Source organism: Salvelinus fontinalis, chromosome 33 (genome assembly GCF_029448725.1).
Source record: "Salvelinus fontinalis isolate EN_2023a chromosome 33, ASM2944872v1, whole genome shotgun sequence".
Taxonomy (NCBI): Eukaryota; Metazoa; Chordata; class Actinopteri; order Salmoniformes; family Salmonidae; genus Salvelinus; species Salvelinus fontinalis.
The window spans coordinates 31,588,147-31,612,719 of NC_074697.1; the positions used below are offsets into that span (position 1 = coordinate 31,588,147).

At 41.7% G+C, this 24,573-nt stretch overlaps 2 protein-coding genes and 1 non-coding gene across 6 annotated transcripts in view; 2 read left to right on the forward strand and 1 right to left on the reverse strand.

Moving 5' to 3' along the window:
• The first annotated feature begins 1,631 nt into the window (after window positions 1-1,631).
• Window positions 1,632-16,416, forward strand: LOC129832027 (polypeptide N-acetylgalactosaminyltransferase 17-like). Of its 3 annotated transcripts, XM_055895741.1 has the most exons (12): window positions 1,633-2,361; window positions 2,561-2,971; window positions 3,306-3,489; window positions 5,723-5,889; window positions 7,503-7,698; window positions 12,616-12,813; window positions 12,953-13,070; window positions 13,430-13,615; window positions 14,336-14,473; window positions 14,679-14,774; window positions 15,532-15,693; window positions 16,129-16,416. In XM_055895741.1, the coding sequence occupies exons 2-12, from the start codon at window positions 2,734-2,736 to the stop codon at window positions 16,261-16,263; spliced, it is 1,818 nt and encodes a 605-aa protein (XP_055751716.1). In that variant the 5' UTR covers window positions 1,633-2,361; window positions 2,561-2,733; the 3' UTR covers window positions 16,264-16,416. The 3 variants fall into 3 exon arrangements, with proteins under 3 accessions (XP_055751718.1, XP_055751716.1, XP_055751717.1); XM_055895743.1 differs by lacking the exon at window positions 2,561-2,971 and having other exon boundaries at window positions 1,632-2,361; XM_055895742.1 differs by having other exon boundaries at window positions 1,634-2,971; window positions 7,524-7,698.
• On the forward strand, window positions 8,012-8,085 carry trnaa-ugc (transfer RNA alanine (anticodon UGC)). Its single transcript has one exon. It is a non-coding gene; the product is annotated as a tRNA-Ala (tRNA).
• An 8-nt stretch (window positions 16,417-16,424) lies between the features above and the next one.
• Window positions 16,425-24,573, reverse strand: part of LOC129832028 (calcium-binding protein 8-like) — a 69,949-nt gene continuing 61,800 nt past the window's right edge. For both annotated transcript variants that reach the window (XM_055895745.1, XM_055895744.1), the window contains exon 6: window positions 16,425-24,071. In XM_055895745.1, the coding sequence (XP_055751720.1) occupies window positions 23,944-24,071 (128 nt within the window). In that variant the 3' untranslated portion in view covers window positions 16,425-23,943. The remainder of the gene's footprint in view (window positions 24,072-24,573) is intronic.

Consider the following 24,573-nt stretch of genomic DNA (forward strand, 5'->3'; position numbering starts at 1 on the left):
AGAAGAGGAGCGCTGACCGCCACCGCAGTGAGGCCCCTGTGTTCGCACCAGGGGACAGGGTCTGGCTCTCGACCCGAAACCTGCCCCTCCGCCTGCCCTGCCGGAAGCTGGGGCCGCAGTGTGTGGGGCCATTTAAAGTCCTGAGGAGAATAAACGAGGTGTGTTATAGATTGCAACTCCCTTCTTACTATCGCATTAACCCCTCGTTTCATGTGTCTCTCCTCAGGCCGGTGGTAGCTGGTCCCCTTCAGGAAGGTGAGGTACCGGAGGTCCCTCCGCCCCCTCTGGATATCGAGGGGTCCCCGGCGTACGCTGTACGAGCTATTCTGGACTCAAGACGCCGGGTGAGGGGCCTGCAGTACCTCGTTGACTGGGAGGGGTACGGTCCGGAGGAGAGGTGCTGGGTACCGGGGAGAGACATTTTAGATCCTTCCCTCTTGGCTGATTTCCACCGTCGCCACCCGGATTGTCCTGCGCCTCGCCCTCCGGGTCGTCCTCGAGGCCGGGGTCGGCGCGCTGCGGGAGCCGCGCGTCAGAGGGGCGGTACTGTCACGAATCCCGCCGAGGATGGTGCCTCTTCCTGTTCGGGCGGCGCTCGGCGGTCATCGTCACCGGCCTACTAGCTGCCATCGATTCCTTTCTGTTTTGTTTGTGTTAGTTTGGGCTGATTGGGTGCACCTGTTTTGAGTTTAGTTTGGTGGGTAGGCTATTTAAGGGCAGGTAGCCCGCTGGCTGTTGTGCGGGCTTGTTTTCTGTTATGTTGGTGTTGGATTGTGAAGTGGATTGTGGTATTTTCTCGGAACAGTTTAGTCCGGTGTTTTGGACTTATCTTTTTCATGCGCCCGTGTGTTTAGGGCATGATCGTTTTCCTATGTGTTGGAAAATAAATCCACGTTCCTAAAATCTGCTCTCTGCGCTTGACTCCATCCACCCATTACTCCTAGTAGCTCTGACAGCTAGCTAGTTCATTCTCACAAAAGTGAGAAACCTGCTCTAGATTGGAAACTTACTTTAATGAGTGTAAAGCAACGTTGGCTTTATGTAAACTATATACAATATATGGGGCAGAATATTGTTCAGTAAACAATAAAAACCTAGTTCTGCCTAGTTAGCTAAGTAGCTTGTTCATACAACGGTCAAAGCCAGATTTCTAACGTTTACTTTCATTCTTCTGAACAACAATTATCTAGCTAACGTGACAGCTAACATTATAGAAGCTATTCATGGAAGACCACATGCACAGAAGCTTTGGGACCTTTAGCTGTCGGGAAGAGGGGTCCAGAAAAGTCAGATCCACAGCCTCTGCTCGCTTTTTAAGGTTGCAATAATTACATTTAAATAGCAGAATAAAAACGATTTTAGTATTCTGATAAGATTTGTAATTGTAAAATTGGTAGGCCTATGTGTTTTTTGAAAGTTTGGGGAAGATAGAATTGGGGGAAATGTTGTTCATTATATCACAGTTTTATGTTATTTCAAATGATTTATTTCACTTGGGACATAGGCTTACAGTAGCTTACAATAATTATGGGAGGAAAGTTTCAGACAAAATATGATTTGAATGCACCATAATTGCAGATAATTGGTGCGAGTCAACTCAGCCCACCCATCCGTCTGCTTCACTGTGTCACTGGCTGGCACACTAACCAGGCACGCTCAAAACAAATCTCTTCCTAGGAACTCCATTCCCTGTTTTCCTGCGTGCCATTATTAAGCGCTATCTAGCTAACACATTGGAATAATTCGGCAAAATTTGATAACACGACAAAATAAGAAAAGGGCGAGAATACGGGTATAGGGGAAAAACGTTTTACATTACTTTGAATAGTCCGAATGTGAGACGACACCTCGCTTGGAATTATTTCATCCGCATTTATGTTTTGCATTTGAGGTGTCTTTCATCGGCGCTGCTGCATTCTGCGGACGGTTATATTTTAGGCTGGCTGGCTGGCTGTGTAGCAGTCTATTCGTGCAATGCACCGCTCAAAACGTCTCACAATTATTTATCCTACACGTGGAGGATCAAAGCTGCAAAGAGAATGCTTAAACATAGGATAGGTGTTTTATGTGGTCAGTATATATCTGCTATGATTTTGAAGATCCGAGGTCAGAGACAGACAGTGGCTGTCCTCAATCGCGTCATAGCCCACTTCTGCTGGATGCAAAGAAAGACAGACTTGAGATAGCCTTCTGACTCTTTAAATATTTAAGAAAACGGACTCAGTCTCTGTCTAACATCTTCTACGCTTGATCTTCTAAAAATACATTTTAAACAGAGAAGTCACGTTTGAGAGCCCATAACCAGGCTCCAAAATTACCCCGAACGAGGACGCAGCCTAAAAATTGATCCAATGCGAAATGGTAGGTGGTTAAAGCTTATTATTGAAATGTTGTAATTAGCCTAAATTATTTTAGAATATGAGCAATCGAAATCTGAAATAGAGCCTATGTTTCAGCTTTGTTTCTCTGTTAAACGTCCGGCAGATAGTAGCCTAGCCTATCAATGCGCACACAGTTCAATTTGATCATACTGTAGCAATTATCTACTGTTGATTTGCAGCACCAGCTTCTCCAGTTGGAATGTCGCCTACGGTATATACATACAAAAAAATGCCTTCATCAACACAAATTTACATTGAACCTTATTGCACATCGCAACAAGGAGGACTCCTGAATTTGTCCTGAATCGTTCCAAAAATACTGCAATTTGGATCCCGGACATCAACAACTTTAATGGCTTTTGTGTTAAGAAGATGGAGAGTGTTATTGGTGCTGAACGTGGTTGCGGTTGCGGGGTTCATGACACTTTGGACCAAGTGCACCCACACCCGAGTAGCAAAAACAATCGGTCAGGACGATGTGAAAAGACAATCACGATCTAACGGCACTGCTCAAGGTTTGAGCATCAGTCATGAAGTATTGCTAAAGAGACTCGGGTCGTTGGAGGACGTGGTTTACAGACAGCTTAATGGTAGGCTATGACTCTTTAGCACTCTAGCCTACCCATTTAAAAACAATGACTATGCTTCATTGGTTACTTTGTATGTCACTCAAAACCTACCACGATTGCTGTTATTTACATTGGCTGATGCTTAGGATCCTCCCAAATGGCACTCTATAATTAGTGTACTACTACTTTTGACCAGGGCCCACAGGTTAGTGCACTATATAGGGAATAGGGTGCCATTTGGGACATATATAGGATACAGCTACTGTACCTCCTTTGTTAAAAGTAAATGTTTCTCAAAACAAAGAAGCAAATGTGTTATAGCATAGTGACCTTTTCTTGACTGTGTGAATTCCAGGTCTGTCCAAGTCCCTGGGGCTGATTGAGGGTTTTGGGGGGCGAGGTAAAGGGGGTTTCCCCGCCACCCTAGCCTCAAAAGAAGAGGCTGATGCCAAAGTACTGAGGGAGAAATATGGATACAATGCTTACCTCAGCCAAAAGATATCACTGGACCGGTCCATACCAGACTTCCGGCCTAGCAAGTAAGTTTTCGGCACTCTATATTGCACTCTTTTTGGCCCATAACGGCACTCTATTCCTTATATTGTGCAGCATTACTTTTGACCAGGACCACTCTTACTATAGCTCAGCTGACAACCGTGTTTCATTAGGATAGACCCGCTACAATTTTCATGTGCTTTTATGTTTTTCCAAAGAGCAATCCAGGCTTTGACATAGGATTCAAAACATTACATTTGGGTTTGTAAGCTGCAAGTTGCAAGCATTAGTCTGTGTGTGTGTGTGCACTTTGTTTTATTTTATACCCATCTCTGGATCTCAGCCATATCTTGGGCTCATGATCTAATCAGAAGTGATAAGCATGGTAGTGTATACTTTGGTCTTTTAGTTGTTTCGCTGCTACTGGATTGTTGCCATGGTCAGAGAGTCATGATTAAAGCTATGACAGCAGATGTTAATGTTTTGGCAACACTTAGCTTTGTGTTAAAAAAATACAATATTCTTAAAACCATCTAGTATTATCTCTGTAGCCTAATCCCTCTTTCTTTGTTGTTTTTTTGCGGTCTTATTTGTGATGAAGTTGCAGTGTAATGCGACAATTGACACTTGGACGCATGTCGGAAGTGCGCGCACACACATACACATTATGTTTGTGTGTGTACACAACCCATCAGCACACAGAAACAAATATATGTTTGAACATTAGCAGTGCACCTCTTTTAGACACTTTTCTAAAGAGGCATTTCTATCTGTCCCCAATGCTGTGCTGGTTAGCAGGCAGACCCCATTTGAAAGCCCCTGATGAGAACTCCTTCGCCCCAGCTCTGCTCTACTACCAGCTGTGATACACACCCGCCGTCAGCCGCAGGGAATGGGAACACACCCACACTCACATCTACTAACACACAGACACACGCATTTGTAATTTAGTTTCTCTATTTCGAGCTCTAAGAGGACCATGATGCATGTAGAGTGTGATTTATCTTTGCATGGTAACACATTAGAATGGGAGCCTTCTTTTTTTGGTATATCTTTCCTTGTTAACAGAACAGTATCGTCTAGCTACCTCCTACAATGGAAGCCTTCTCTCTATTGGGTATCTCTCTCTATGCCCTGCAGCAGAAAGAGCTAGGATTTAGAGCCATGAAATTGACAAGCATCATCCAATCCTTTCCTTACTTACTTGGATGTACTGTATCACAATTCTTCGGATGTATCTCAGCAGTCGAAAGTGACTGCTGACTTGCTCTCAACTGTCCAATTCTTTAAGACCAGCACAGTTGAGGGAAAGGCGATAAGAGGAAGGATAGATACCGACACATTGTCGAAGAGTAAAAACTTCAAAACAAAAGCCACTTTGAACTATTAGGACATAGCCAGCCACAGATTCCTCACTTCCTCTCATTGGGGCTGGCTCTCGTTATAACAAATGCTACAGTAAAAATATACTTCCTATCGCTCTCTCCCACAGTGTACTTGCTGTGAGGCTAGGGAGAGGGGGTGTGCTGAGACTTGTGAAAAACGTGATTGTGGGGAACAGGAAGAGGCACGTGGTTCTCATTTTCAATTGCAAACCAAAATGTGTCAGCTCATCATCAACATGTACAGAAGAGACTTGGAGAAGAAGCAGCTTGCATGGTGGTGATAAACTTGGAAACCTACACTGGAATATTGGGTAGTACTTTACATGAGCCCTCTGCCATAAGGGCGGGTTACATTATATTTTAAACTGGGTGGTTAGAGCCCTGAATGCTGATTGGCTAACAGCCATGGTATATCAGACCGTATACCACGGGTATGACAAAACATTTATTTTTACTGCTCTAATTACGGTGATAACAAGTTTATAATAGCAATAAGGCACTTTGGGGGTTTGTGGTATATGGCCTATATACCACAACTAAGGGCTGTGTCCAGGCACTCCGCGATACGTCGTGCATAAGAACAATATACCCGTGGTATATTGGCCATATACCACACCCCCCCATGCCTTATTGCTTAACTATACACATATTATTATTATATAGGGATACTTAAGACAGTAGCTTTACATAGGAGTGTTAAAGTACCATGTTCCTGAATATTGAATATTGAATGATGGACTCACTGTTTGCCTTTATCTATAATGTTTAAGGATGTATTAATGTTTGATGTCATTAGTGACAATAGCTAATGATGTGTGCGTGTATGTCTCTCTCTGTGTGTGTGCATGTGTGTCTGCATATGTCTTTGTGCGTGTGTGTGTGTGGTCTCCAGGTGTAAAAAGGCCAGCTTCCCCAGGGATCTTCCAAACATCTCCCTTATCTTCATCTTTGTCAATGAGGCGTTGTCAGTAATCCTCCGCTCCGTCCACTCAGCTGTCAATCACACACCGGCTCACCTCCTCAAAGAGATCATCTTGGTGGACGACTACAGCGATGACGGTGAGGAGAAATACATATGCACATACACACACACACACACACACTGCCATACGCAGACACAGACCCACACCCACACCCACACACACACACACATACCTGAAAGTGCATGTTGGTGAAGAAATGGTATGAGAACACATACACACACATCCAATATACATTGATGCATATTCATACAATATACATTTTGTTTATGCATTTAATTTAATTATATTCTATGCTTTATAAAGACATCCTTGTCCAACATGCTGTTTTGCTGCACGGACAGGACAGTTAGATCAAGGCAAGAGAAGATGTCTGTTTGACAAAATCTATCCAAGGAGAGGGACAGTTGTGAAGCGAGTAAGCAGTGAGCAGAGAGAGAGGTGGTTAGAGAGAGGAAGAGAGACAATTATAGGCGCAGAAAGGTGGATTTAGAAAGGAAGAGGGAGAGATGTGGGTAGAGGGAGAGAGTGAAAGGGTGGAAGAGTTTAGTAGAAAGTGAGGGGCAGCGGGAAAGAGAAAAAGGAGAGAAAATCAGTTCAATTTCCCCCAATTTCCCCCACGGATGGAAGAGGGCCAGCAATCCATCATGGGGAGGGGGGGGGGGGGGGGGGGGGACATAAGATATTGCAGTGGTTGAGATGGAGAGGCATGCAAACAAATAACACACACCCTCTTACTGTCTGCATAAGTCTTCTCTCAGCCACACATGCACTGCACATCCGCTAGCATATCGAGAAGGGCGTTCCTGCATGTGGACATACCTGCATCTGCAGGAACGTCTTTTTATACTATTTGTAAATGTTTAAGCTAGGACAGGCTGGAGGCAGGGGCGCTCCAGCCTGCCGAACACATGCCCTCACCGTCGTTCGCAGAACTGTGAGGAAATAGTGCCCGACAGGTGAGGGCGATGGACACTGTCTACCAATTGACTGCCTCAGGCGGGAGGCTGGGGGAACACCATGTGCTAGCTAACTAGATCGCTTGTTAGCGACACTGTGTGCTAGCTAACTGGCAAGCTAGCACACGGTGTCGCTAACAAGCGAGCTAGTTAGCTAGCACATGGTGTCGCCCTAGCCTCCCGCCTGCTGGGGAGGCAGGGTCAATCGGTAGACAGTGTCCACTATTTCCTCGCAATTATGCTAACGACGGTGAGGGCATGTGTTCGGCAGGCGGGAGTGAATGACACTGTCTAAACTCAGATAATACTTTTATTTCCCTTTTGACCCACATTTAAAAATATCACAAGCATGAAGATGTCGTGCTCGTTCATGTAGGAGCCAATGGACTCCATTTGCATACTATTGAGCAGATCTGCCAGTGTGTGTTTGAGTGAGGGCTGTGGGGGTTCTGAGAGCGTGTCCAGGGGGAAAAAGTTCATAGCGCAGAAGCCATAGCTCAGGAAGCACCCAACTCCCCCTGGTGTTGTTGTGAGACTGTTAGAAAGCACTGCAACGCTGGGGCCCATGAAAACACACACACACACAGAGAGAGAGAAGAGATGTGTGTGTGTGTGTGTGTGTGTGTGTGTGTGTGTGTGTGTGCACATGCGCTTAAGTGTTTTTCTGAAAGTGTTTGTGGGTGTGCTTCTGTGTGTGTCTGCTTGCTTATGTTTGTCTGTGTGTGTTGCTTAGTTATATTTGGTTGTGTCCCAGAACAACTGAAAGGGCCATTGGAGGATTATGTAAACAAGCGTTACCCAGGTATGGTGAAAATCGTGAGGAACCAGAAGCGAGAGGGACTGATCCGTGCCCGCATCGAGGGCTGGAAGGCAGCCAGTAGTGAGGTGACGGGTTTCTTCGATGCCCACGTTGAGTTCACACCCTCCTGGTGAGTGTATGTGTGGGTTTCAACTTGAACTTTCAGTTGTTGGGATCGATGGTTTAATAAACTTTGACTTAAAGGGGGGGGATCAGAAGGAATACTTCAGCAGTTGGTCAAGCAGCAATGTGAGATTTTCCAGCTGAAAGAATTGCATACTACTTCTAGCCATCTAGAATATCTGCATGACCATATTTGTAATAATATTCTAAAGAACTGAATTGCCGTAAGCAATAGCCATTATTAGCCAGTATTTACCTGGCTAAAAGAGAAGGATTATAATATCTACTGTTTACAGGAAACCCATTCGACAGTTTTAGGGGCCCCGTGTGGCTCAGTTGGTAGAGCATGGCGCTTGCAACGCCAGGGTTGTGGGTTCGATTCCCACGGGGGGCTGGTACAAAAAAAAATGAATGTATGTACTTGTAAGTCGCTCTGGATAAGAGCGTCTGCTAAATGACTTAAATGTAAATGTAGATGAAGTTTTGTGGAAAAAGAACTGGGGGGGCAAAATATATTTCTCCCATGGGCAAAGAAATTCAAAAGGGGTGATGGTTTTAATTAATAATAACTTTGATCCAAATGTGCAACTTGTCCAAACAGATCCTCAAGGTAGATGGATTATTTTAAATATGTTATTGGACAATAAACATATATGGCTTATTAACCTATACGGTCCGAATAATGATGATCAAAGCTTCTTTGACAATATATATAAGAATGTATCAACTCTACAAGCAACACTAGACTCTATTATTATAGTGGGAGATTTTAATACGGTCTTAAATACCTCTATGGACCGGAAAGGAAATCACACTACAAACTATCACCCTCAGGCACTTAAGGAAATCAGGAATGTCATGGATGTATTGGAATTAGTGGATATATGGAGACTTAAATACCCTGACCTAGTGAGATATACATGGCGGAGGCTTAATCAAGCTAGTCGCCTTGACTACTTTCTTATATCATTCTCTCTGGCACCAAAAGTTAAAAAGTGTTTGATAGGGGACAGAATGCGGTCGGACCATCACATAATTGGCATATATATTACTCTTACAGAATTTCCACGTGGGCGAGGATATTGGAAATTTAATCAAAGCCTACTAGATGATAAATTGTTTAGAACTAGGACAGAAGAATTTATAACTGACTTTTTTAGACATAACATAGGTACAGCAGATCCCCATATTGTATGGGACACTTTTAAGTGTGCCTTTAGAGGCCATGCAATTCAGTACTCATCTATAAAACAAAAGCAATTTCGATCAAAAGAGTCCATATTAACAAAGGAAATTGAAGGACTAACAGTACAGTTAGATAAAAATAAAAACGGTACCATAGAGGCACAGAATAAGTTAGAGGAAAAACAAAAAGAAATGGAGGAACTTATTCAAGAATGATCCAGTGTAATATATTACAAAAATAAAGCGAACTGGATGGAATATGGGGAAAAATGCACCAAATTCTTTTTCAATCGTCAATATAGAAATGCTACCAAAAAAAACGTATTAAAACTTGTTACAAATGATGGAGTCACGCATGATTCACCAAATGATATTTTGAAAGAGGAAGTAAAGTACTTTAAGAATATATTTTCGTTTCAGGCTCCTCCATCTGAACTAACTGAAACTAATTGTATGGATCTTTTCCCTAATAATAATGTAAAATTAACATCTGTACAGAAAGACTCATGTGAAGGCCTAATTACAGAGGAGGAACTACTTGATGCAATTGGGGCCTTTAAGGATGGGAAAACTCCAGGACTGGATGGCATACCAGTGGAAGTATACAAACATTTTTTTGATATACTCAAAGGACCATTATTAGCTTGTTTTAACCACTCCTATATAAATTATAGATTATCAGACACGCAACAAGAAGGTGTGATATCATTGTTACTGAAACAGGACCCAAGTGGTATATATAAAGATCCAGTCCATTTAAAAAATTGGAGACCTCTTACACTTCAGTGTTGTGATGCAAAAATCCTAGCAAAATGCTTGGCGCATAGAATAAAAAATGTTTTGTCAGATATTATTCATCCTAATCAGACAGGTTTTTTACATGGACGATACATTGGAGATAATATAAGGCAAGTACTGGAAACAATGGAACACTATGAAATATCGGGGACACCAGGCCTGGTTTTCATAGCTGATTTTGAAAAGGCTTTTGATAAAGTACGACTGGAGTTTATATATAAATGCCTAGAATATTTCAATTTTGGGGAATCTCTTATAAAATGGGTAAAAATTATGTATAGTAACCCTAGGTGTAAAATAGTAAATAATGGCTACATCTCAGAAAGTTTTAAACTATCTAGAGGAGTAAAACAAGGTTGTCCACTATCGGCATATCTATTTATTATTGCCATCGAAATGTTAGCTGTTAAAATTAGATCAAACATTAATATTAAGGGATTAGAAATCCAGGGCCTAAAAACTAAGGTGTCATTGTACGCTGATGATTCATGTTTTCTTTTAAAACCACAACTAGAAACTCTCCACGGCCTCTTAGAGGATCTAGATACATTTGCTATCCTCTCTGGATTAAAACCAAATTATGATAAATGTACCATATTACGTATTGGATCACTAAAAAATACACATTTTACATTGCCATGTAGTTTACCAATTAAATGGTCTGACGGTGATGTGGACATACTCGGTATACAAATCCCAAAAGAAAGAAATGATCTCACTCCAATAAATTTTTATAGAAAGTTAGCAAAAATAGATAAGATCTTGCTACCATGGAAAGGAAAATACCTGTCTATTTGTGGGAAGATCACCCTGATTAACTCTTTAATCATATCACAGTTTACCTATTTGCTTATGGTTTTGCCTACACCTAGTGACCTGCTTTTTAAATTATATGAACAAAAAATATTCAATTTTATTTGGAACGGCAAGCCAGATAAAATTAAAAGGGCCTATTTATATAACGAATATGAATTCGGAGGGCAGAAATTATTAAATATTAAAGCATTAGACCTCTCACTAAAGGCATCAGTCATACAAAAGTTATACTTAAATCCAAACTGGTTCTCTTGTAGATTGGTACGAATGTCTCATCCTATGTTCAAGAAGGGCCTTTTTCCCTTTATTCAGATTACACCTGCTCACTTTCGGTTGCTTGAAAAGGAAATAATTTCCAAAATATCTTTATTTTTTAAACAAGCCTTAGAAAGTTGGTTGCAATTTCAGTTTAATCCACCTGAAAGGACGGAACAAATAGTACAACAAATCTTGTGGTTAAATTCAAATATAGTAATTGATAAAAAAAACTGTATTTATCGAAGAAATGTTTAAAAAAGGTATAATTTTTGTGAACGATATCATAAATAGGACTGGTGGAGTAATGTCACACATGCAGCTAACACAGACATATGGAAATGTCTGCTCTACCCAAAATTACAACCAATTAATTGCGGCATTACCACAAAAATGGAAGAGGCAGGTGGAAGGGGATAAAAGTAAGAAACTTGTATGTCGGCCTTATATTAAAGAACATAAATGGTTAAAGAAAAGTGTGATAAATAAAAACATATACCAATTTCATTTAAGGACCAAAAAACTTACAGCTGTGCCATATAAATTGCAAAATAGTTGGGAAGAGATTTTCGATGTACCCATTCCATGGCACATGGTTTATGAATTGATACGCAAAACAACGCCGGATTCAAAACTTCTAATTTTTCAATTTAAATTATTGTACAAAATTCTTGCAACTAATAGAATGTTATATATATGGGGGGTACAATCTTCCCAGCTCTGTAGATTCTGCTGTGAGGAGGCAGAGTCATTAGACCATTTATTTTGGTATTGTCCGCATGTAGCTCGTTTTTGGTCACAGGTCCAGGAATGGTTGAAGAATTGCAATCTTTGCGTAGAACTAACGCTACAGATAGCAATACTGGGGGATTTGAAAAGCCATAGTCAATCATTCAATAATATAATAATTATTTTAGCAAAAATGTTTATTTTTAATTTACAATCCGTGGAAGCTATGAGAATAGGAAGATTCAAATCGTTTGTGAAGCATCACAGCACAGTTGAAAAATATATGGCAAATAAAAATCCGAAATGGATGATGTTGGAAGATAGATGGGAAAGGTTGAGTGGAGCTGAAGGGTGGGACTAATAACAAGATAAACAATGTAGGGCATACGGGATCTGTGAAATGTGTATAGGTGCGGAGCTATTGTGAAATAGCACAGTTACAAGTGGAAATCAAACTGGATGGACAACAGAAATAGAGGAAGGACTAAGAACAAACAAGAGAGAACTATTATAAAGTAGACTGTGTCTGTAAAATGTGTATAAGATGTATAAATTGAAGGTAAAAACAGAAATGTTTATCAGTTTACTCCAATTGGGGGATTGGTGGTAGGGTTTGCGGGGAATAATAATAAAGGTATACTCTTTAAAAAAAGTATGTATGTCTATGTAGGTATGTGTATGTATATATGTGTATATGTATGCATACATGAATGGATATATATATTTACCCCAAAAAATATGGGGGATTGGAAATGATGCAGACAATTACATTGGAAGCAACATTCTTTCCGCAATATTAAGCTGATCCACCACCCCAAAAAAAAAGAAGAGAAAAAAAAAAAAAAAAGAATTGCCGTAAGCTTTTATCAACTGACAGTATTAAAAGTAGGCCTAGTATTCAAGTACAGTCACGATGTTGGTATGTTCCTTATGTATACACTAGAGTTGACCAGGGCCCACAAATACACAGAAAAACTACCCACTACCCAGGGAGCTGCTTCTAACTCAACTCAACTCAACTTGACTCAACTCAGAAGAACTAGGGGGACTGACTTGGAGGCTTAGGGAGGCAGAGGGGGAGAGAAGGAGACAGTAGATCTTAAGAAACCTCCGGCCCCATCTTTCTGTCTCTCTATGTCAGGGCTGAGCCGGTTCTGACCAGAATCAAAGAGGACCACAAGAGGATCATCCTGCCCTCCATCGATAACATCAAGCACGAGACTTTTGAGCTGGAGCGCTACGAGAACTCTGGCCATGGCTACAATTGGGAGCTGTGGTGCATGTACATCAACCCCCCCAAACAGTGGTGGGATGACGGGGACACCTCCGCACCCATTAGGTAGGCTACACACACACACCGGCACACATACACGGGACACAGGGGCACGCAAACGCATCCACACAACTAAATAAACACTTGAATTTAGAGAACCCAATTGCCAAAATAAGGGAAACAGAATCCCCTCTTCCCCCCTCAGAACTCCTGCAATGATTGGTTGCTCCTTTGTGGTGAACCGGGAGTACTTTGGGCACCTGGGGCTGCTGGACTCTGGCATGGACGTCTACGGAGGAGAGAACATCGAACTGGGGATCAAGGTTCGTGTGGCACCCATTTCTCTGTGAAGGCTGAGCATAAATGGGCTCTGGTCAAAAGTAGTGCACTATAAAGGGAATAGAGTGCCATTTTGGATGTAGTTATTGTATGTTAGGGTGGCGAGAGGCAGGGTGACTAGCGTGTGAATAGTGCATTCTCTATCCTGTATTTGTTGTATTTTGTCCTATTTCAGCAAGTATGTAATTGTGGTTCTTTGAGTAGAGCTAAGCATTGGGCTGTTTGTTCGTGTGTTTGTCTACTTGCTTTCTTAATTATTTGTGTTAGTCCTGCAGAACATTTGTTGTGTGTGAAGGTATGTGCTCTGTTCTCATACTATTTCTCCACCAACATGCACTACCAGGTGTGGCTGTGTGGGGGCAGTATGGAGGTGCTGCCTTGCTCCAGAGTGGCTCACATCGCCAGGATGAAGAAGCCCTACCACAGCAACATAGCCTCCAGCACGCGGCGTAATGCCCTGCGCGTGGCCGAGGTCTGGATGGACCAGTTTAAGTCCCAAGTCTACCTGGCCTGGAACATTCCAATGGAGGTTAGTTGCTCCTACATACTGATTTCAAGTCATTTTTTTTGGGGGGGGGGGCATATGAACATGTATGTTCAGATAGAACTTCAGGTCAGGGAGTTAGGTGAAGTTGAACCCTATACACTGATCTATGATCAGTTTTGCTTACATACATTACCATTCAAAAGTTTGGGGTCACTTAGAAATGTCCTTGTTTTTAAAGAAAAGCAAAAAGAAATGTCCATTAAAATAACATCAAATTGGTCAGAAATATAGTGTAGACATTGTTAAACATTAACGATGTCTACACTGTATTTCTGACCAATTTTGTTATCTTAATGGACAAAAAATTTACTTTTCTTTCAAAAACAAGGACATTTTTAAGTGACACCAAACTTTTGAACGGTAGTGTGTGTTCAGATAAAACGCCTATTCCCCTACCTAGATTTTCACTAGTCTATTTCAATTAATCTCTTCATTATCCTAACTACATAATGCAGTATATGTACACCATCCATTTCATTGCTAATGATACATATTTGTAATTGTGTGTGCATCTCAAATGGCACCCCATTCCCCATATAGTGCACTACTTTTGACCAGAGCCCTATGGTGTTAGCCTTGCGAGCCACCTGGAATTCCGTACAGCGAACCATTATTGTAAGCTTGCGAGATCAGGATGGCTCACGAGGCTACTTTGGGGTGCCATTTGGGAAACAATCTGTAATCAACCACTCCCTGTTCCAGAACCATGGGATAGACTATGGGGACATTTCTCAGAGGGTAGCCTTGAGGAAGTCTCTGCATTGTAAGAACTTTGAGTGGTACCTGGACAACGTCTATCCAGAGATGAGGAGGTACAACAACACTCTCTTTTATGGGGAGGTGAGTTTTACTGGTGACAGGGCCTATACACAACATTTTACTAAACACTCATCAAACACTCATAAGATGCTTTTAGCAGCCAAGTAGTTTTTTCCCCTCATAAAAAGTTTCCCACCCTTTCTCTCTTTGTCTTTTTCTCTTTCTCTCTCTACCCCCTCCATCCCCATCTCTCTCTCTCTCTTTCTCTCTCCCTCCCTCCCTGTAGATTCGTAGTAGCAAAGCGACCCATCTGTGTATGGACCAGGGAGAGAAGGTAAACCACACGGCCACCCTGCACCCCTGTCACGGAATGGGACCTCAGGTAACCGATTAAACTAGGTATACAGTATGTCCCAAATGGCACCTTATTCCCTACTTAGTGCACTACGTTTGACCAAAGGTATTGCACTATATAGGAAATAGGGTGCTATTTGGGATACATTCTAGGTTCACTAGAGAGGCACTGTGCCTGCAAGCTGTGAGAGCAAAATCTGCAGGGGAACTTTTTTTAAAACCAGAATGTAGTCCTTTGCCCCTGTGACATACAAATGTAGCGGATATCATGACAGGTTCTACAGTCAAAATAAAATATGCAGACAAAACGTCTCAATCATATCATGTTAATGCATTTTTTTAAGACCCACTTTGAATGAGATCGGATATAATATCATATCACAAATAATTTCAATTGATTTAAAATAAAATAGAAACAACTTGCTCTGCAGGAAACGCAATACAACAACTGCAGTCGAAACAATCTACCAGACTTCAGTGTCAGAAAATAATTTGTTAGCGTTTGTGAAATAAAAATATTTGATTACTTTTTAGCCATGTACTACTGTCTCTCTGTGTGTTCTTCCCAGTTGAGTTGAGGAGGACACACCTAGTTGTTGTTGATAGCCCTTTACCATTCACCACTTAATTTGGTCTCCCTGTGTCTCTCTCCTACCAGTTGTGTCAGTACATCAAAGAGGGACAGTTCTTCCTGGGTGCTCTGGCCAATACAGGGGAGAACACATGTAGTGTTGTTGATAACCCTTGACCAGCCATTCACAGTAGTGTATCCCTGTTCCTCCCAGTTGGGTCGGTACACCAAGGAGGGCCATTTTTTCCTCGGCGCTCTGGGCAGTACAGGGGACGAAACACGCTGTCTGATGGACGACCAGGTCTCCAATTTCCCTCAGCTCCTCAACTGTGACAAAGTCTCCAACACCAGGCTGACCACATGGCACTTCTCTCAGGTCAGACTCACTTTTACATCGTTTTTTATTTTTTACATGTTGTAATTTTTAAAACTCCTTTAATTTAAGTTTCTTATACCGTGTTACTTACTTACTTACTTACTTATTTACTCCTCTTCATTCCCTGTAGAGCATAGGGCCGCAGCGAGCCCCTGCCATGCCAGACCTCTGCAGGTTAACCCTGTGTAGTAACACTGTAATAACACCACATTGTAAGGACCTGTGAAGTCGGAAATAACAAATGATAGAAGCTGCCTGGAGGTGACTGTTGATCATAAAGCATCTAAGAGTAGGAGTGCTAATCTAGAATAATGTAAAAGGCTAAACTGATTTTAGATCAGCACTTTTAGTCTGAGAAGCTTTATGAATACTCTGAGGTCCCATGAATGTAGTAGCCTACTCAATTGAGAACATTCTATTTCCTCTGTTCTTCAGAACGAGTCAATCATCAACAGAGCTACGGGCCGCTGTCTGGAGGTGATACAGGCGAACGCTTACTTCGGACACTCACTGGTGCTTCAGACCTGCTCCGGACAGAAGTGGAACATCAAAAACACAATGAAGCAGTAGCCACAGCATGATGCAGAATTCTTCTTTGGCCAAGATAGTGTTATTGTACTGAATTGTATCAGATCTCATACTGTATTATTACAATTATTCACTTGGTGTTATCAGTTGGACTTTTCCAAGATTGTCTTCCAATAAACTGCTGGTTTGATGGTATTTAATTATTATTATTTTTTTTTTAAGTTGTGTATTCAAATACCACATGGGGTGATTAAGTTGACACAATATTAACCCATCACAGCCTACAACAGATTTATTCAACTTCAATGTTTTGATTTCTTGAAAGGGTTTAGCCCTTCCTTTTCAGCAACCTATTAAGATATTTCCAAATGGAAAAGAAACAAATATGAAAAGTGCATTAAGACCAAACTGTTTTGTGACTGATTCAGGATTCAGCACAACTATCTCTGACACACCATGCTTTGTGTTCTTCATTTTTTTATTTCACCTTTATTTAACCAGGTAGGCCAGTTGAGAACAAGTTTTTATTTACAACTGCGACCTTTGTTAGTCCTCTATTTATTTACTGTTGTTAAAATATATATATTTTCACTGTCAACGAGAGCAACCAAAATCATTTTTAATTGATTTCAAAAGAGACATACCCTTTTTTACATTCAGCTTTATCCCAGCTGGCTAGCATCAGGGAGGAAACTGCCAGCAGAGCCATGAGAATGCGGCTGAGGTATGAATGGAACAATCACATTCACTATGTACTGTGTCTGTGGTAGTAAAGGAGGAGGCAGCCATTAAAAACGAGGCAGTCGAGGCCCGTATTCATAAAACGTCTCAGAACAGGAGTGCTGACCTAGGATCATTTTAGTCTTATTTAGATCATAACGAAGATTGCATGGACAAGAGGGACTTGATCCCAGATCAGCACTTCTATTTTGAAACGCGTTATGAATACAGACCCAGGGCCTGTATTCATAAGGCCTCAGATTAGAAATGCTGATCTAGGATCAGTTCTAACTTTTAGATCATAAATAAAAATGAGGGAGCTAGCGAGCTGAAGGAGAGTGCTCTCAACTACCTATTTTATTTTGTATATTTCAAACATTTACATTTTTTTGTTTTTGTGTTATTTATTTGACACCAATTTAAACATCAACCACCCGCTTGTGCTGGCCCGACCACGGAATCATGCCAAAGCTATACCCGTTGATCCCCGGTAAGCAAGCCCGCTGTCCTCCGGCACACACACACACCCAACAAGGTTCGCACACTCATACTTCCATGTTAATGCACATACCTATTGAGGTTACAGAACAATTAGGCTTGCGCCTAGGGCCCCTCGACTCAGCGAGTGTAGTGCAACAGTAAGCTGTGTAATCAGTTCCATAACAGTTGTCTGACCTAGTAACTAGGATCAGTTTTGCCTTTTAGATTACATGGACAGGGATCGGCACTCCTACTCTGAGATGCTTTGTAAATATGGGCGCTGATGTATAATTTACAACCAGGTTTACAAGGGTCCTTATTCCTCTGACTCAGTTCATACATTTCTCAATTGTAGGTCAGCAGAAAAATCCCTGCAGAGTTTGTTTTATTATAAGTAGGATATTTAAGTGGGATATATAAGTAGGATATACTGATGTACTGGCTTATACCTCCATTTTGTGGTCTTCTAAACAACACTAGTCGTATCTGATGGAAGACAATGAGATACAGCAAATTTTACAAAAAAGAGATGTTTTATTGCATAAATGCTTTCCATTTACTTGTGTACCGATTTCAGTATTTACAGATACAATATTCAGGCTATTATTAATAATACAACTTAAATCTGGACTAAAAAGCACTTTCAATGGAGATTTTCCATTGATCTTGCTATTTAGTCCAGCACGAGGCTAAATGTGTGTCCGGGAAACTGCCCCTACATGTTTTAATGGTGTGCATGCACAGTTTACACGTGTATATCTATGTACTGTATTCCAGTGCTTAATTTGTAAATCGGGAGGTGCCGGAACAAAAAGTGAGCGTGGGGGGGGGGATGGGGGGGTGACCTGGGGAGTTCTGAGGTACCGGAACGCATGAGAAAAGAAATCACCTTTATAATGAAGCATTGCATGCATATAATCGCATTTGCGTAGTAGCATAGAGCAGTAGAGTAGAGGCACTTACAGAAGTTGCACACATGGGGAGCATTTTTAAGTTCCATGACTGGAGACTTTGGCAGAATATTTTTTAATACCGCACAAATTATCGAAATGGCAGGCTACTGACAAACTGAGAATCTGAGATCAATCAAAACGACATTGTCTTGAGTCCATCAATAGCCTAGGTCTAGGTGTGTAAGAAATTATAGTCCTAAAAATGCTTTCCAGTTTCACTGACTCACCCAATGATGCGCAGCGCGTGCCAAAAGCCTCTCTGCCTCTCGCTCTCTTTTGTAGAACAATATTTGGAAATGTATCAAATATTTTTGTAACCTACAGCATAGAGTCTTATCTTTTCTGCAGGAGCCATTTGCTTCCCAACCTGTGTTTTACCTCGATTGTATTTGACATATTACGAAAGGCCTGTTTGGTCTGCGTACTGTTTTTTCACTGACGTATTGGCGCGCGTTCCCGAATGTAGGCTGCTGCAGTTCATTCGGAACCCTTCGCGCGGCTATGCTTCTATAAGGAAATACATGATGAAGTGCAACGGAGAGATAGACGAGAGTTGCAGGCTCATGTCTATCAGAGCAGAGGGGGAGAGAGATCATACAAAGTGAATCCCATTCCAGTATGTGAGAGATAATGGCGCGCTTCTCACACAGCCACCGCCAGGCGTTGGCCTCAAACATAGGTTAGTTACAATGTTGCTCAAACCATAAACCCGGCCGGCCCAACCCAAATCAACACTTAGAATGTTAGGCAAGGGGTGAAAACCTACATTTTTAACATTACGTTTTTTTGTGAGGGTAGGAGAATTAACGAAGAAGCAACTCGAATGAACTTTCATTAGAATTTTTACATTGTACTTATTGTACATTCTCATGCCACAAGAGGTACCGGATCCGGCCAAATAGTTTCCGGAACAAAACAGTCCAAAATGTAGAGGTGTTCCGATAGGATCCGGCTCAAATTAAGCACTGTGTATATCTATGTATTTTATGTACAGTGTCCATACAGCACATACATGTGCAATTCAAACACCATGCTACTGAAGTGAGACTGTTAGTTTTCCAGTCACATTCACCATCAGTTTTAATGATCAAGACATGCACTGATTCTGTGAGAGCAGGTACAGCTCCATCCCCTGTAACAGTATACCCAGGCCAGAGCCTTTTATGTGGACTAACATGTATTTATTTATTCATCAACACAAGGTTCAGACTATACCCTGGTATTACAGTGTATTGTGGAGTTAGGGCAGGGTAGTGTCCCAAATGACACACTATTCCCTCTATAGTGCACTACTTTGACTAGAGCCCCATGGACCCTGGTCAATATTAGTGCACAACATATGTTTTAGGGTGCCATTAATGAAGCAGACAATGGTGACAGCTCAAAACAGCTAAATAAGGAACAAACTCCAGTTTGACAGAATACATTATATAATGAATGAGGTGAGAATTTGCACCTAGTACACTTAAATTGGTGGTCTTAACAATATTAAATTGCAAGATGATATTGCACACAAATCAGTGCTTTTACTTTGATGTCATAAAACAAACTTGGAAACTTCACAGAGGAGCCATATGTCCAAACATGATGTTAAAATTAATGGGGACGTTCATTGATCATACTTTAATGCAAACCTCTTCAAGGTGATAAAAAAGGAGATTTTCTGCCATGGGCAAGACATACAGAATTCCAATAAAAGACTACTATCTATGTCCCACAAACAGTGCAGTTAATCGAACCAACAATTATTTAGGTAGAACATTCATAATTTCATAAAACCTTCTATACAGATAGAATAGAGAAGAATCATAATATTATTTTCAACATTTCATGTTCTGATGATTAGACATCTCAACACAAGGCATCAATTATTCACCTGACATTTCCACATACCTTTCATGTACTATAGCTTAATTCAACCATATCCCATTTACTGTAATATTGTTTGGGCCAGTACATACAGTGCATTTGGAAAGTATTCAGACCCCTTGACTTTTTCCACATTTTGGTACTTTACAGCCTTTTCCTCATCAGTCTACACACTATACCCCATAATGACAAAGCGACAACAGGCTGAATTTTTTTTGTGCAAAAAGAAAAAAAAAAACGAATTACCTTACTTACATAAGTATTCAGACTCTTTGCTATGAGACTCGAAACAGAGCTCAGGTGCATCCTGTCTCCATTGATCATCCTTGAGATGTTTCTACAACTTGATTGGATTCCACCTGTGGTAAATTCAATTGATTGGACATGATTTGGTACACAAGGTCCCACAGTTGACAGTGCATGTCAGAGGAAAAACCAAGCAATGAGCTAAAAGCAATTATCTGTTGAGCGCCAAGACAGGATTGTGTCGAAGCACAGATCTGGGGAAGGGTACCAAAACATTTCTGTAGCATTGATGGTCCCAAGAACACAGTGGCCTCCATCATTGTTGAATGGAAGAAGTTTGGAACCACCAAGGCTCTTCCTAGAGCTGGCCGCTCGGCCAAAAGGAGCAATCAAGGGAGAAGGGCCTTGGTCAGGAAGGTGACCAAGAACCCGATGGTCACTCTGACAGAGCTCCAGAGTTCCAGCTTAGAGTTTGCCAAAAGGCACCTAAAGGACTCTCAGACAATGAGAAACAAGATTTCTCTGGTCTGATGAAACCAAGATTGAACTATTTGGCCTGAATGCCAAGTGTCATGTCTGGGGGTAACCTGGTACCATCCCTACAGTGAAGCATGGTGGTGGCAGCATCATGCTGTGGGGATGTTTTTCAGCAGCATGGACTGGGAGACTAGTCAGGATCAAGGGAAAGATGAATCGAGCAATGTGCAGAGAGATCCTTGATGAAAACCTGCTCCAGAGCGCTCAGGACCTCAGACTGGGGTGAAGGTTCACCTTCCAACAGGACAACGACCCTAAGAACATGGCCAAGACAACGCAGGAGTGGCTTGGGGACGAGTCATTGAATGTCCTTGAGTGGCCCAGCCAGAGCCCGGACTTGAACCCAATCGAACATCTCTGGAGAGACCTGAAAATAGCTGTGCATACTTATGTAAATGTTTCTAATACATTTGCAAAAATAAAAAACACATGTTTTTGCTTTGTCATTATGGGGTCGTGTGTATATTGATGAGGAAAAAACAAAACAATTTAATCCATTTTAGAATAAGGCTGTAACTTAACAAAATGTGAAAAAAGTCAAAGGGTCTGAATACTTTCCGAATGCACTGTATGCCTCCTACCTACATAAATTACTCATCATACAAATAGATTTTGCAAGACTAGCCACATCCTCTAATTATCTGACTCCATCTACACCTTTGTTTAAGAAACTCAATATCTCTTCTATTTACGACATTAATGTACGCCAATTATGCACTTTCATCTACAAATACTCATACCTCCCAGAAAGTTTACCTAAACCCTTCAATGGATTCTTCCAGGTAATTCTGAAATCCATCTATTTAACACAAGCCACTGCAGTAATAATAATTCACCCTCCTCACTGCCGCACCTCACATAGTCAATTCTCTATCAGATACAGAGGTACCATACTCTGGAATTTGTATCTTGACATTGCCAAAACCTCATCAACTTCAAGCAAAAACTGGGGGTCAGCCTGATGAACCAAACTACCCAATAATCCCCTCTAAGTAGCCTAACTCTCTCACACACACACACACACACACACACACACACACACACACACACACACACACACACACACACACACACACACACACACACACACACACACACACACACACACACACACACACACACACACACACACACACAATCAAACATGGCTTTTCTTGTATACTGAGTTGTATGCTTTGTTTAACTGATATATTTTTGTACTTATATTTGTGGTGTTGTTTTCAAATAAGCCCTTTTGGGCTTCCAACCTCACTTGCACACTGTTTTTACCAAGGTTTGCAGGCTGCATTTGGACCAGAGCTAGGAGAGCACACTGTGTTACAAAAAATATCAGAATTTTTGAGCCAAACTCTAGATGGGGCTCTTACACCAGTCTGTGATTCTACTCTCTGTTCTGCTTATGGAGATAGATGGAAATGATTGTACAGCGCAAAAGGGTGGGTGAAGGAACCCAACAACATGCACAAAGGATGGACTGTTCCTACTGAAAATACACATTTGTAACGGAAAACAACAACAACCATTTAGTGTTCTTCAGTCATTACATCTCCATTGAGTTCTATGGCTTTGGCCAGAGGGTGAGGGGAACATAGAGAGCTTTGTGTCTGTCTGTCTGTCTGCCTGCCTGCCTGTGTATTGTGATTTGGAAGGCAGCAGCCTCTGGTTTCACAGTGCTCTCTCCTTCCCTCCACCTCTAAATCTGCAGGAGTAGAGAGTACCAACAATCATGCACATACAGAGTAGAACACCTTCACCCTATACACGTAGACAACAACAACATGGGTTACATACATATTTACATATCGACGTAGACTTGATCACATGCAGTACTGTAGCTATTACAAGCAGTCTTCAGCAAAACTGTAGGTGGTTTAAATATTACCATGAGAGTCAATACAATACAGGAGTTCAGGCCTACCTACCTCAAGAGGAATTAGATCATAGGTACATTACAGCCCAGACTTTTCACAGCTATGGTCTTTCAAACACTGTTCTGTTTAGCACTGGGAATGTACACAGATACAGTAACAGTGTGGAATTTGGGCACAGGAATACCCACCGATTTCATTCCGGAACTCTGGATGAAAGCTTCTAGAAGAGCTTAAACAACAGCCTTACAGCAGACGGCACCATCATGCCTGTCGCATCCAGAGACTTACTGTATGCTCCAGTGGTGAGCTAGCTTCCACCCGCCCTCAGGAAACTAGAATAACAGGCCAATTATTGTGTGTGTGTGTGTGTGTGTGTGTGTGTGTGTGTGTGTGTGTGTGTGTGTGTGTGTGTGTGTGTGTGTGTGTGTTTGTGGAAGTACATGCGTAGATGCGTAAGAGTGTATGTGCGTAGCCAGACTGCAGCGGTGCGCCCTGTAGCTAATCAGGCTCTCTGCACTGCAGGAGGCACAGTTCCATTCTCTCTCACACAGATCCAATTGAGGGTATGTCTCAATCTACAAGGATGCTGCCTTGTACAAATACACTTAGGGCATGTCTCAATCCACCATGATTCTGCCTTCTGAGGCAAGAAGTTAAAATTGAATTCCAAGGTACCTTCATATGAAGACTCTGGGTAGGGAAGAGAGGAAGAGTACTGAACTCCTGTACTTGTGTCTTTATTGCATTAGGGAACAGAGACAGCAGAGTAAGCGAAAGTCAGCCCTTGAATGTCCCTGCCAGAGTAATGGGGTTATGAGGGGTCTCGCTGGACTCCTCATGCTGGCTTCTCAGTTTCGGTGGACGTCAGACTGTCATCCACTCAGAAAAATCTGATGGTTTATCAGTCAGTGTTTTCTGTTTTTTTGTCACCATCAGTGAGACATTTTTGAAGTCGTTTTTTTTTCTTTCTAAAGAAACAGGAAATGACCTCACCCACTTTCATCATGCACATGCAGGTTAGTTTTTCCCGCTCACAGTGGGCGTGGCTACTCCAGGCCGTTCCGCAGCATCTGATTGGCCGCGATGAGCATGACGCTGATGATGAAGGCCATGGCGAAGGCGCAGATCAGACTCTTCCTCACGCACGTCTGCCGGTTCTTATTTTTAGAATGAACTAATAGAAGAGAGAAAAGGGGGAAGAGAGAAAGAAAGATAAAGGTGCATAGAGGTTTATTACCAAAATCCATTTCAAGCTGGCACCTCACATTCTTGCCATTTGCCGTTCTCTGTTGTAAGAAAAGAAAAAAGAGAAAGCCTAATACCAAGTCATTTTCAGCAGTGTTGATGGGGTGAAATTACTATTAAACAAATTGCATCAGGCTCTCTTCTGAATCACCTGATTTAGGTGGGACCTGATTTAGGTTGGAGAAATTAGTTATTTGTGTTGGAAAGTCAATGAGTAAGTGAATGAGGGAGGGATGGAAGAAAGGAAAGGAGGGAGTGAGTGGTAGGGAGAGTGTGACTCTGGCAGAGAGAATGCAGAGGTGAGATTAATCCTATGCAGCAGCTGAGGCTCTGCTCTCTGTCACATGATGTGTTTGTGTTTGTATCCGCAGCGCAGTGGGACCCGAGATGAAAATAGAACTGACACAAATATATAGTACATATGGACAGAT

Excerpts from the sequence above, each read along its gene's own strand:
- LOC129832027 (XM_055895741.1), top strand. The coding sequence starts at position 2,734 with ATGGCTTTTGTGTTAAGAAGATGGAGAGTGTTATTGGTGCTGAACGTG. Across the intron at positions 14,474-14,678 it reads ACACTCTCTTTTATGGGGAG|ATTCGTAGTAGCAAAGCGAC; the intron begins GTGAGTTTTACT and ends CCCTCCCTGTAG. Across the intron at positions 15,694-16,128 it reads CCACATGGCACTTCTCTCAG|AACGAGTCAATCATCAACAG; the intron begins GTCAGACTCACT and ends TCTGTTCTTCAG.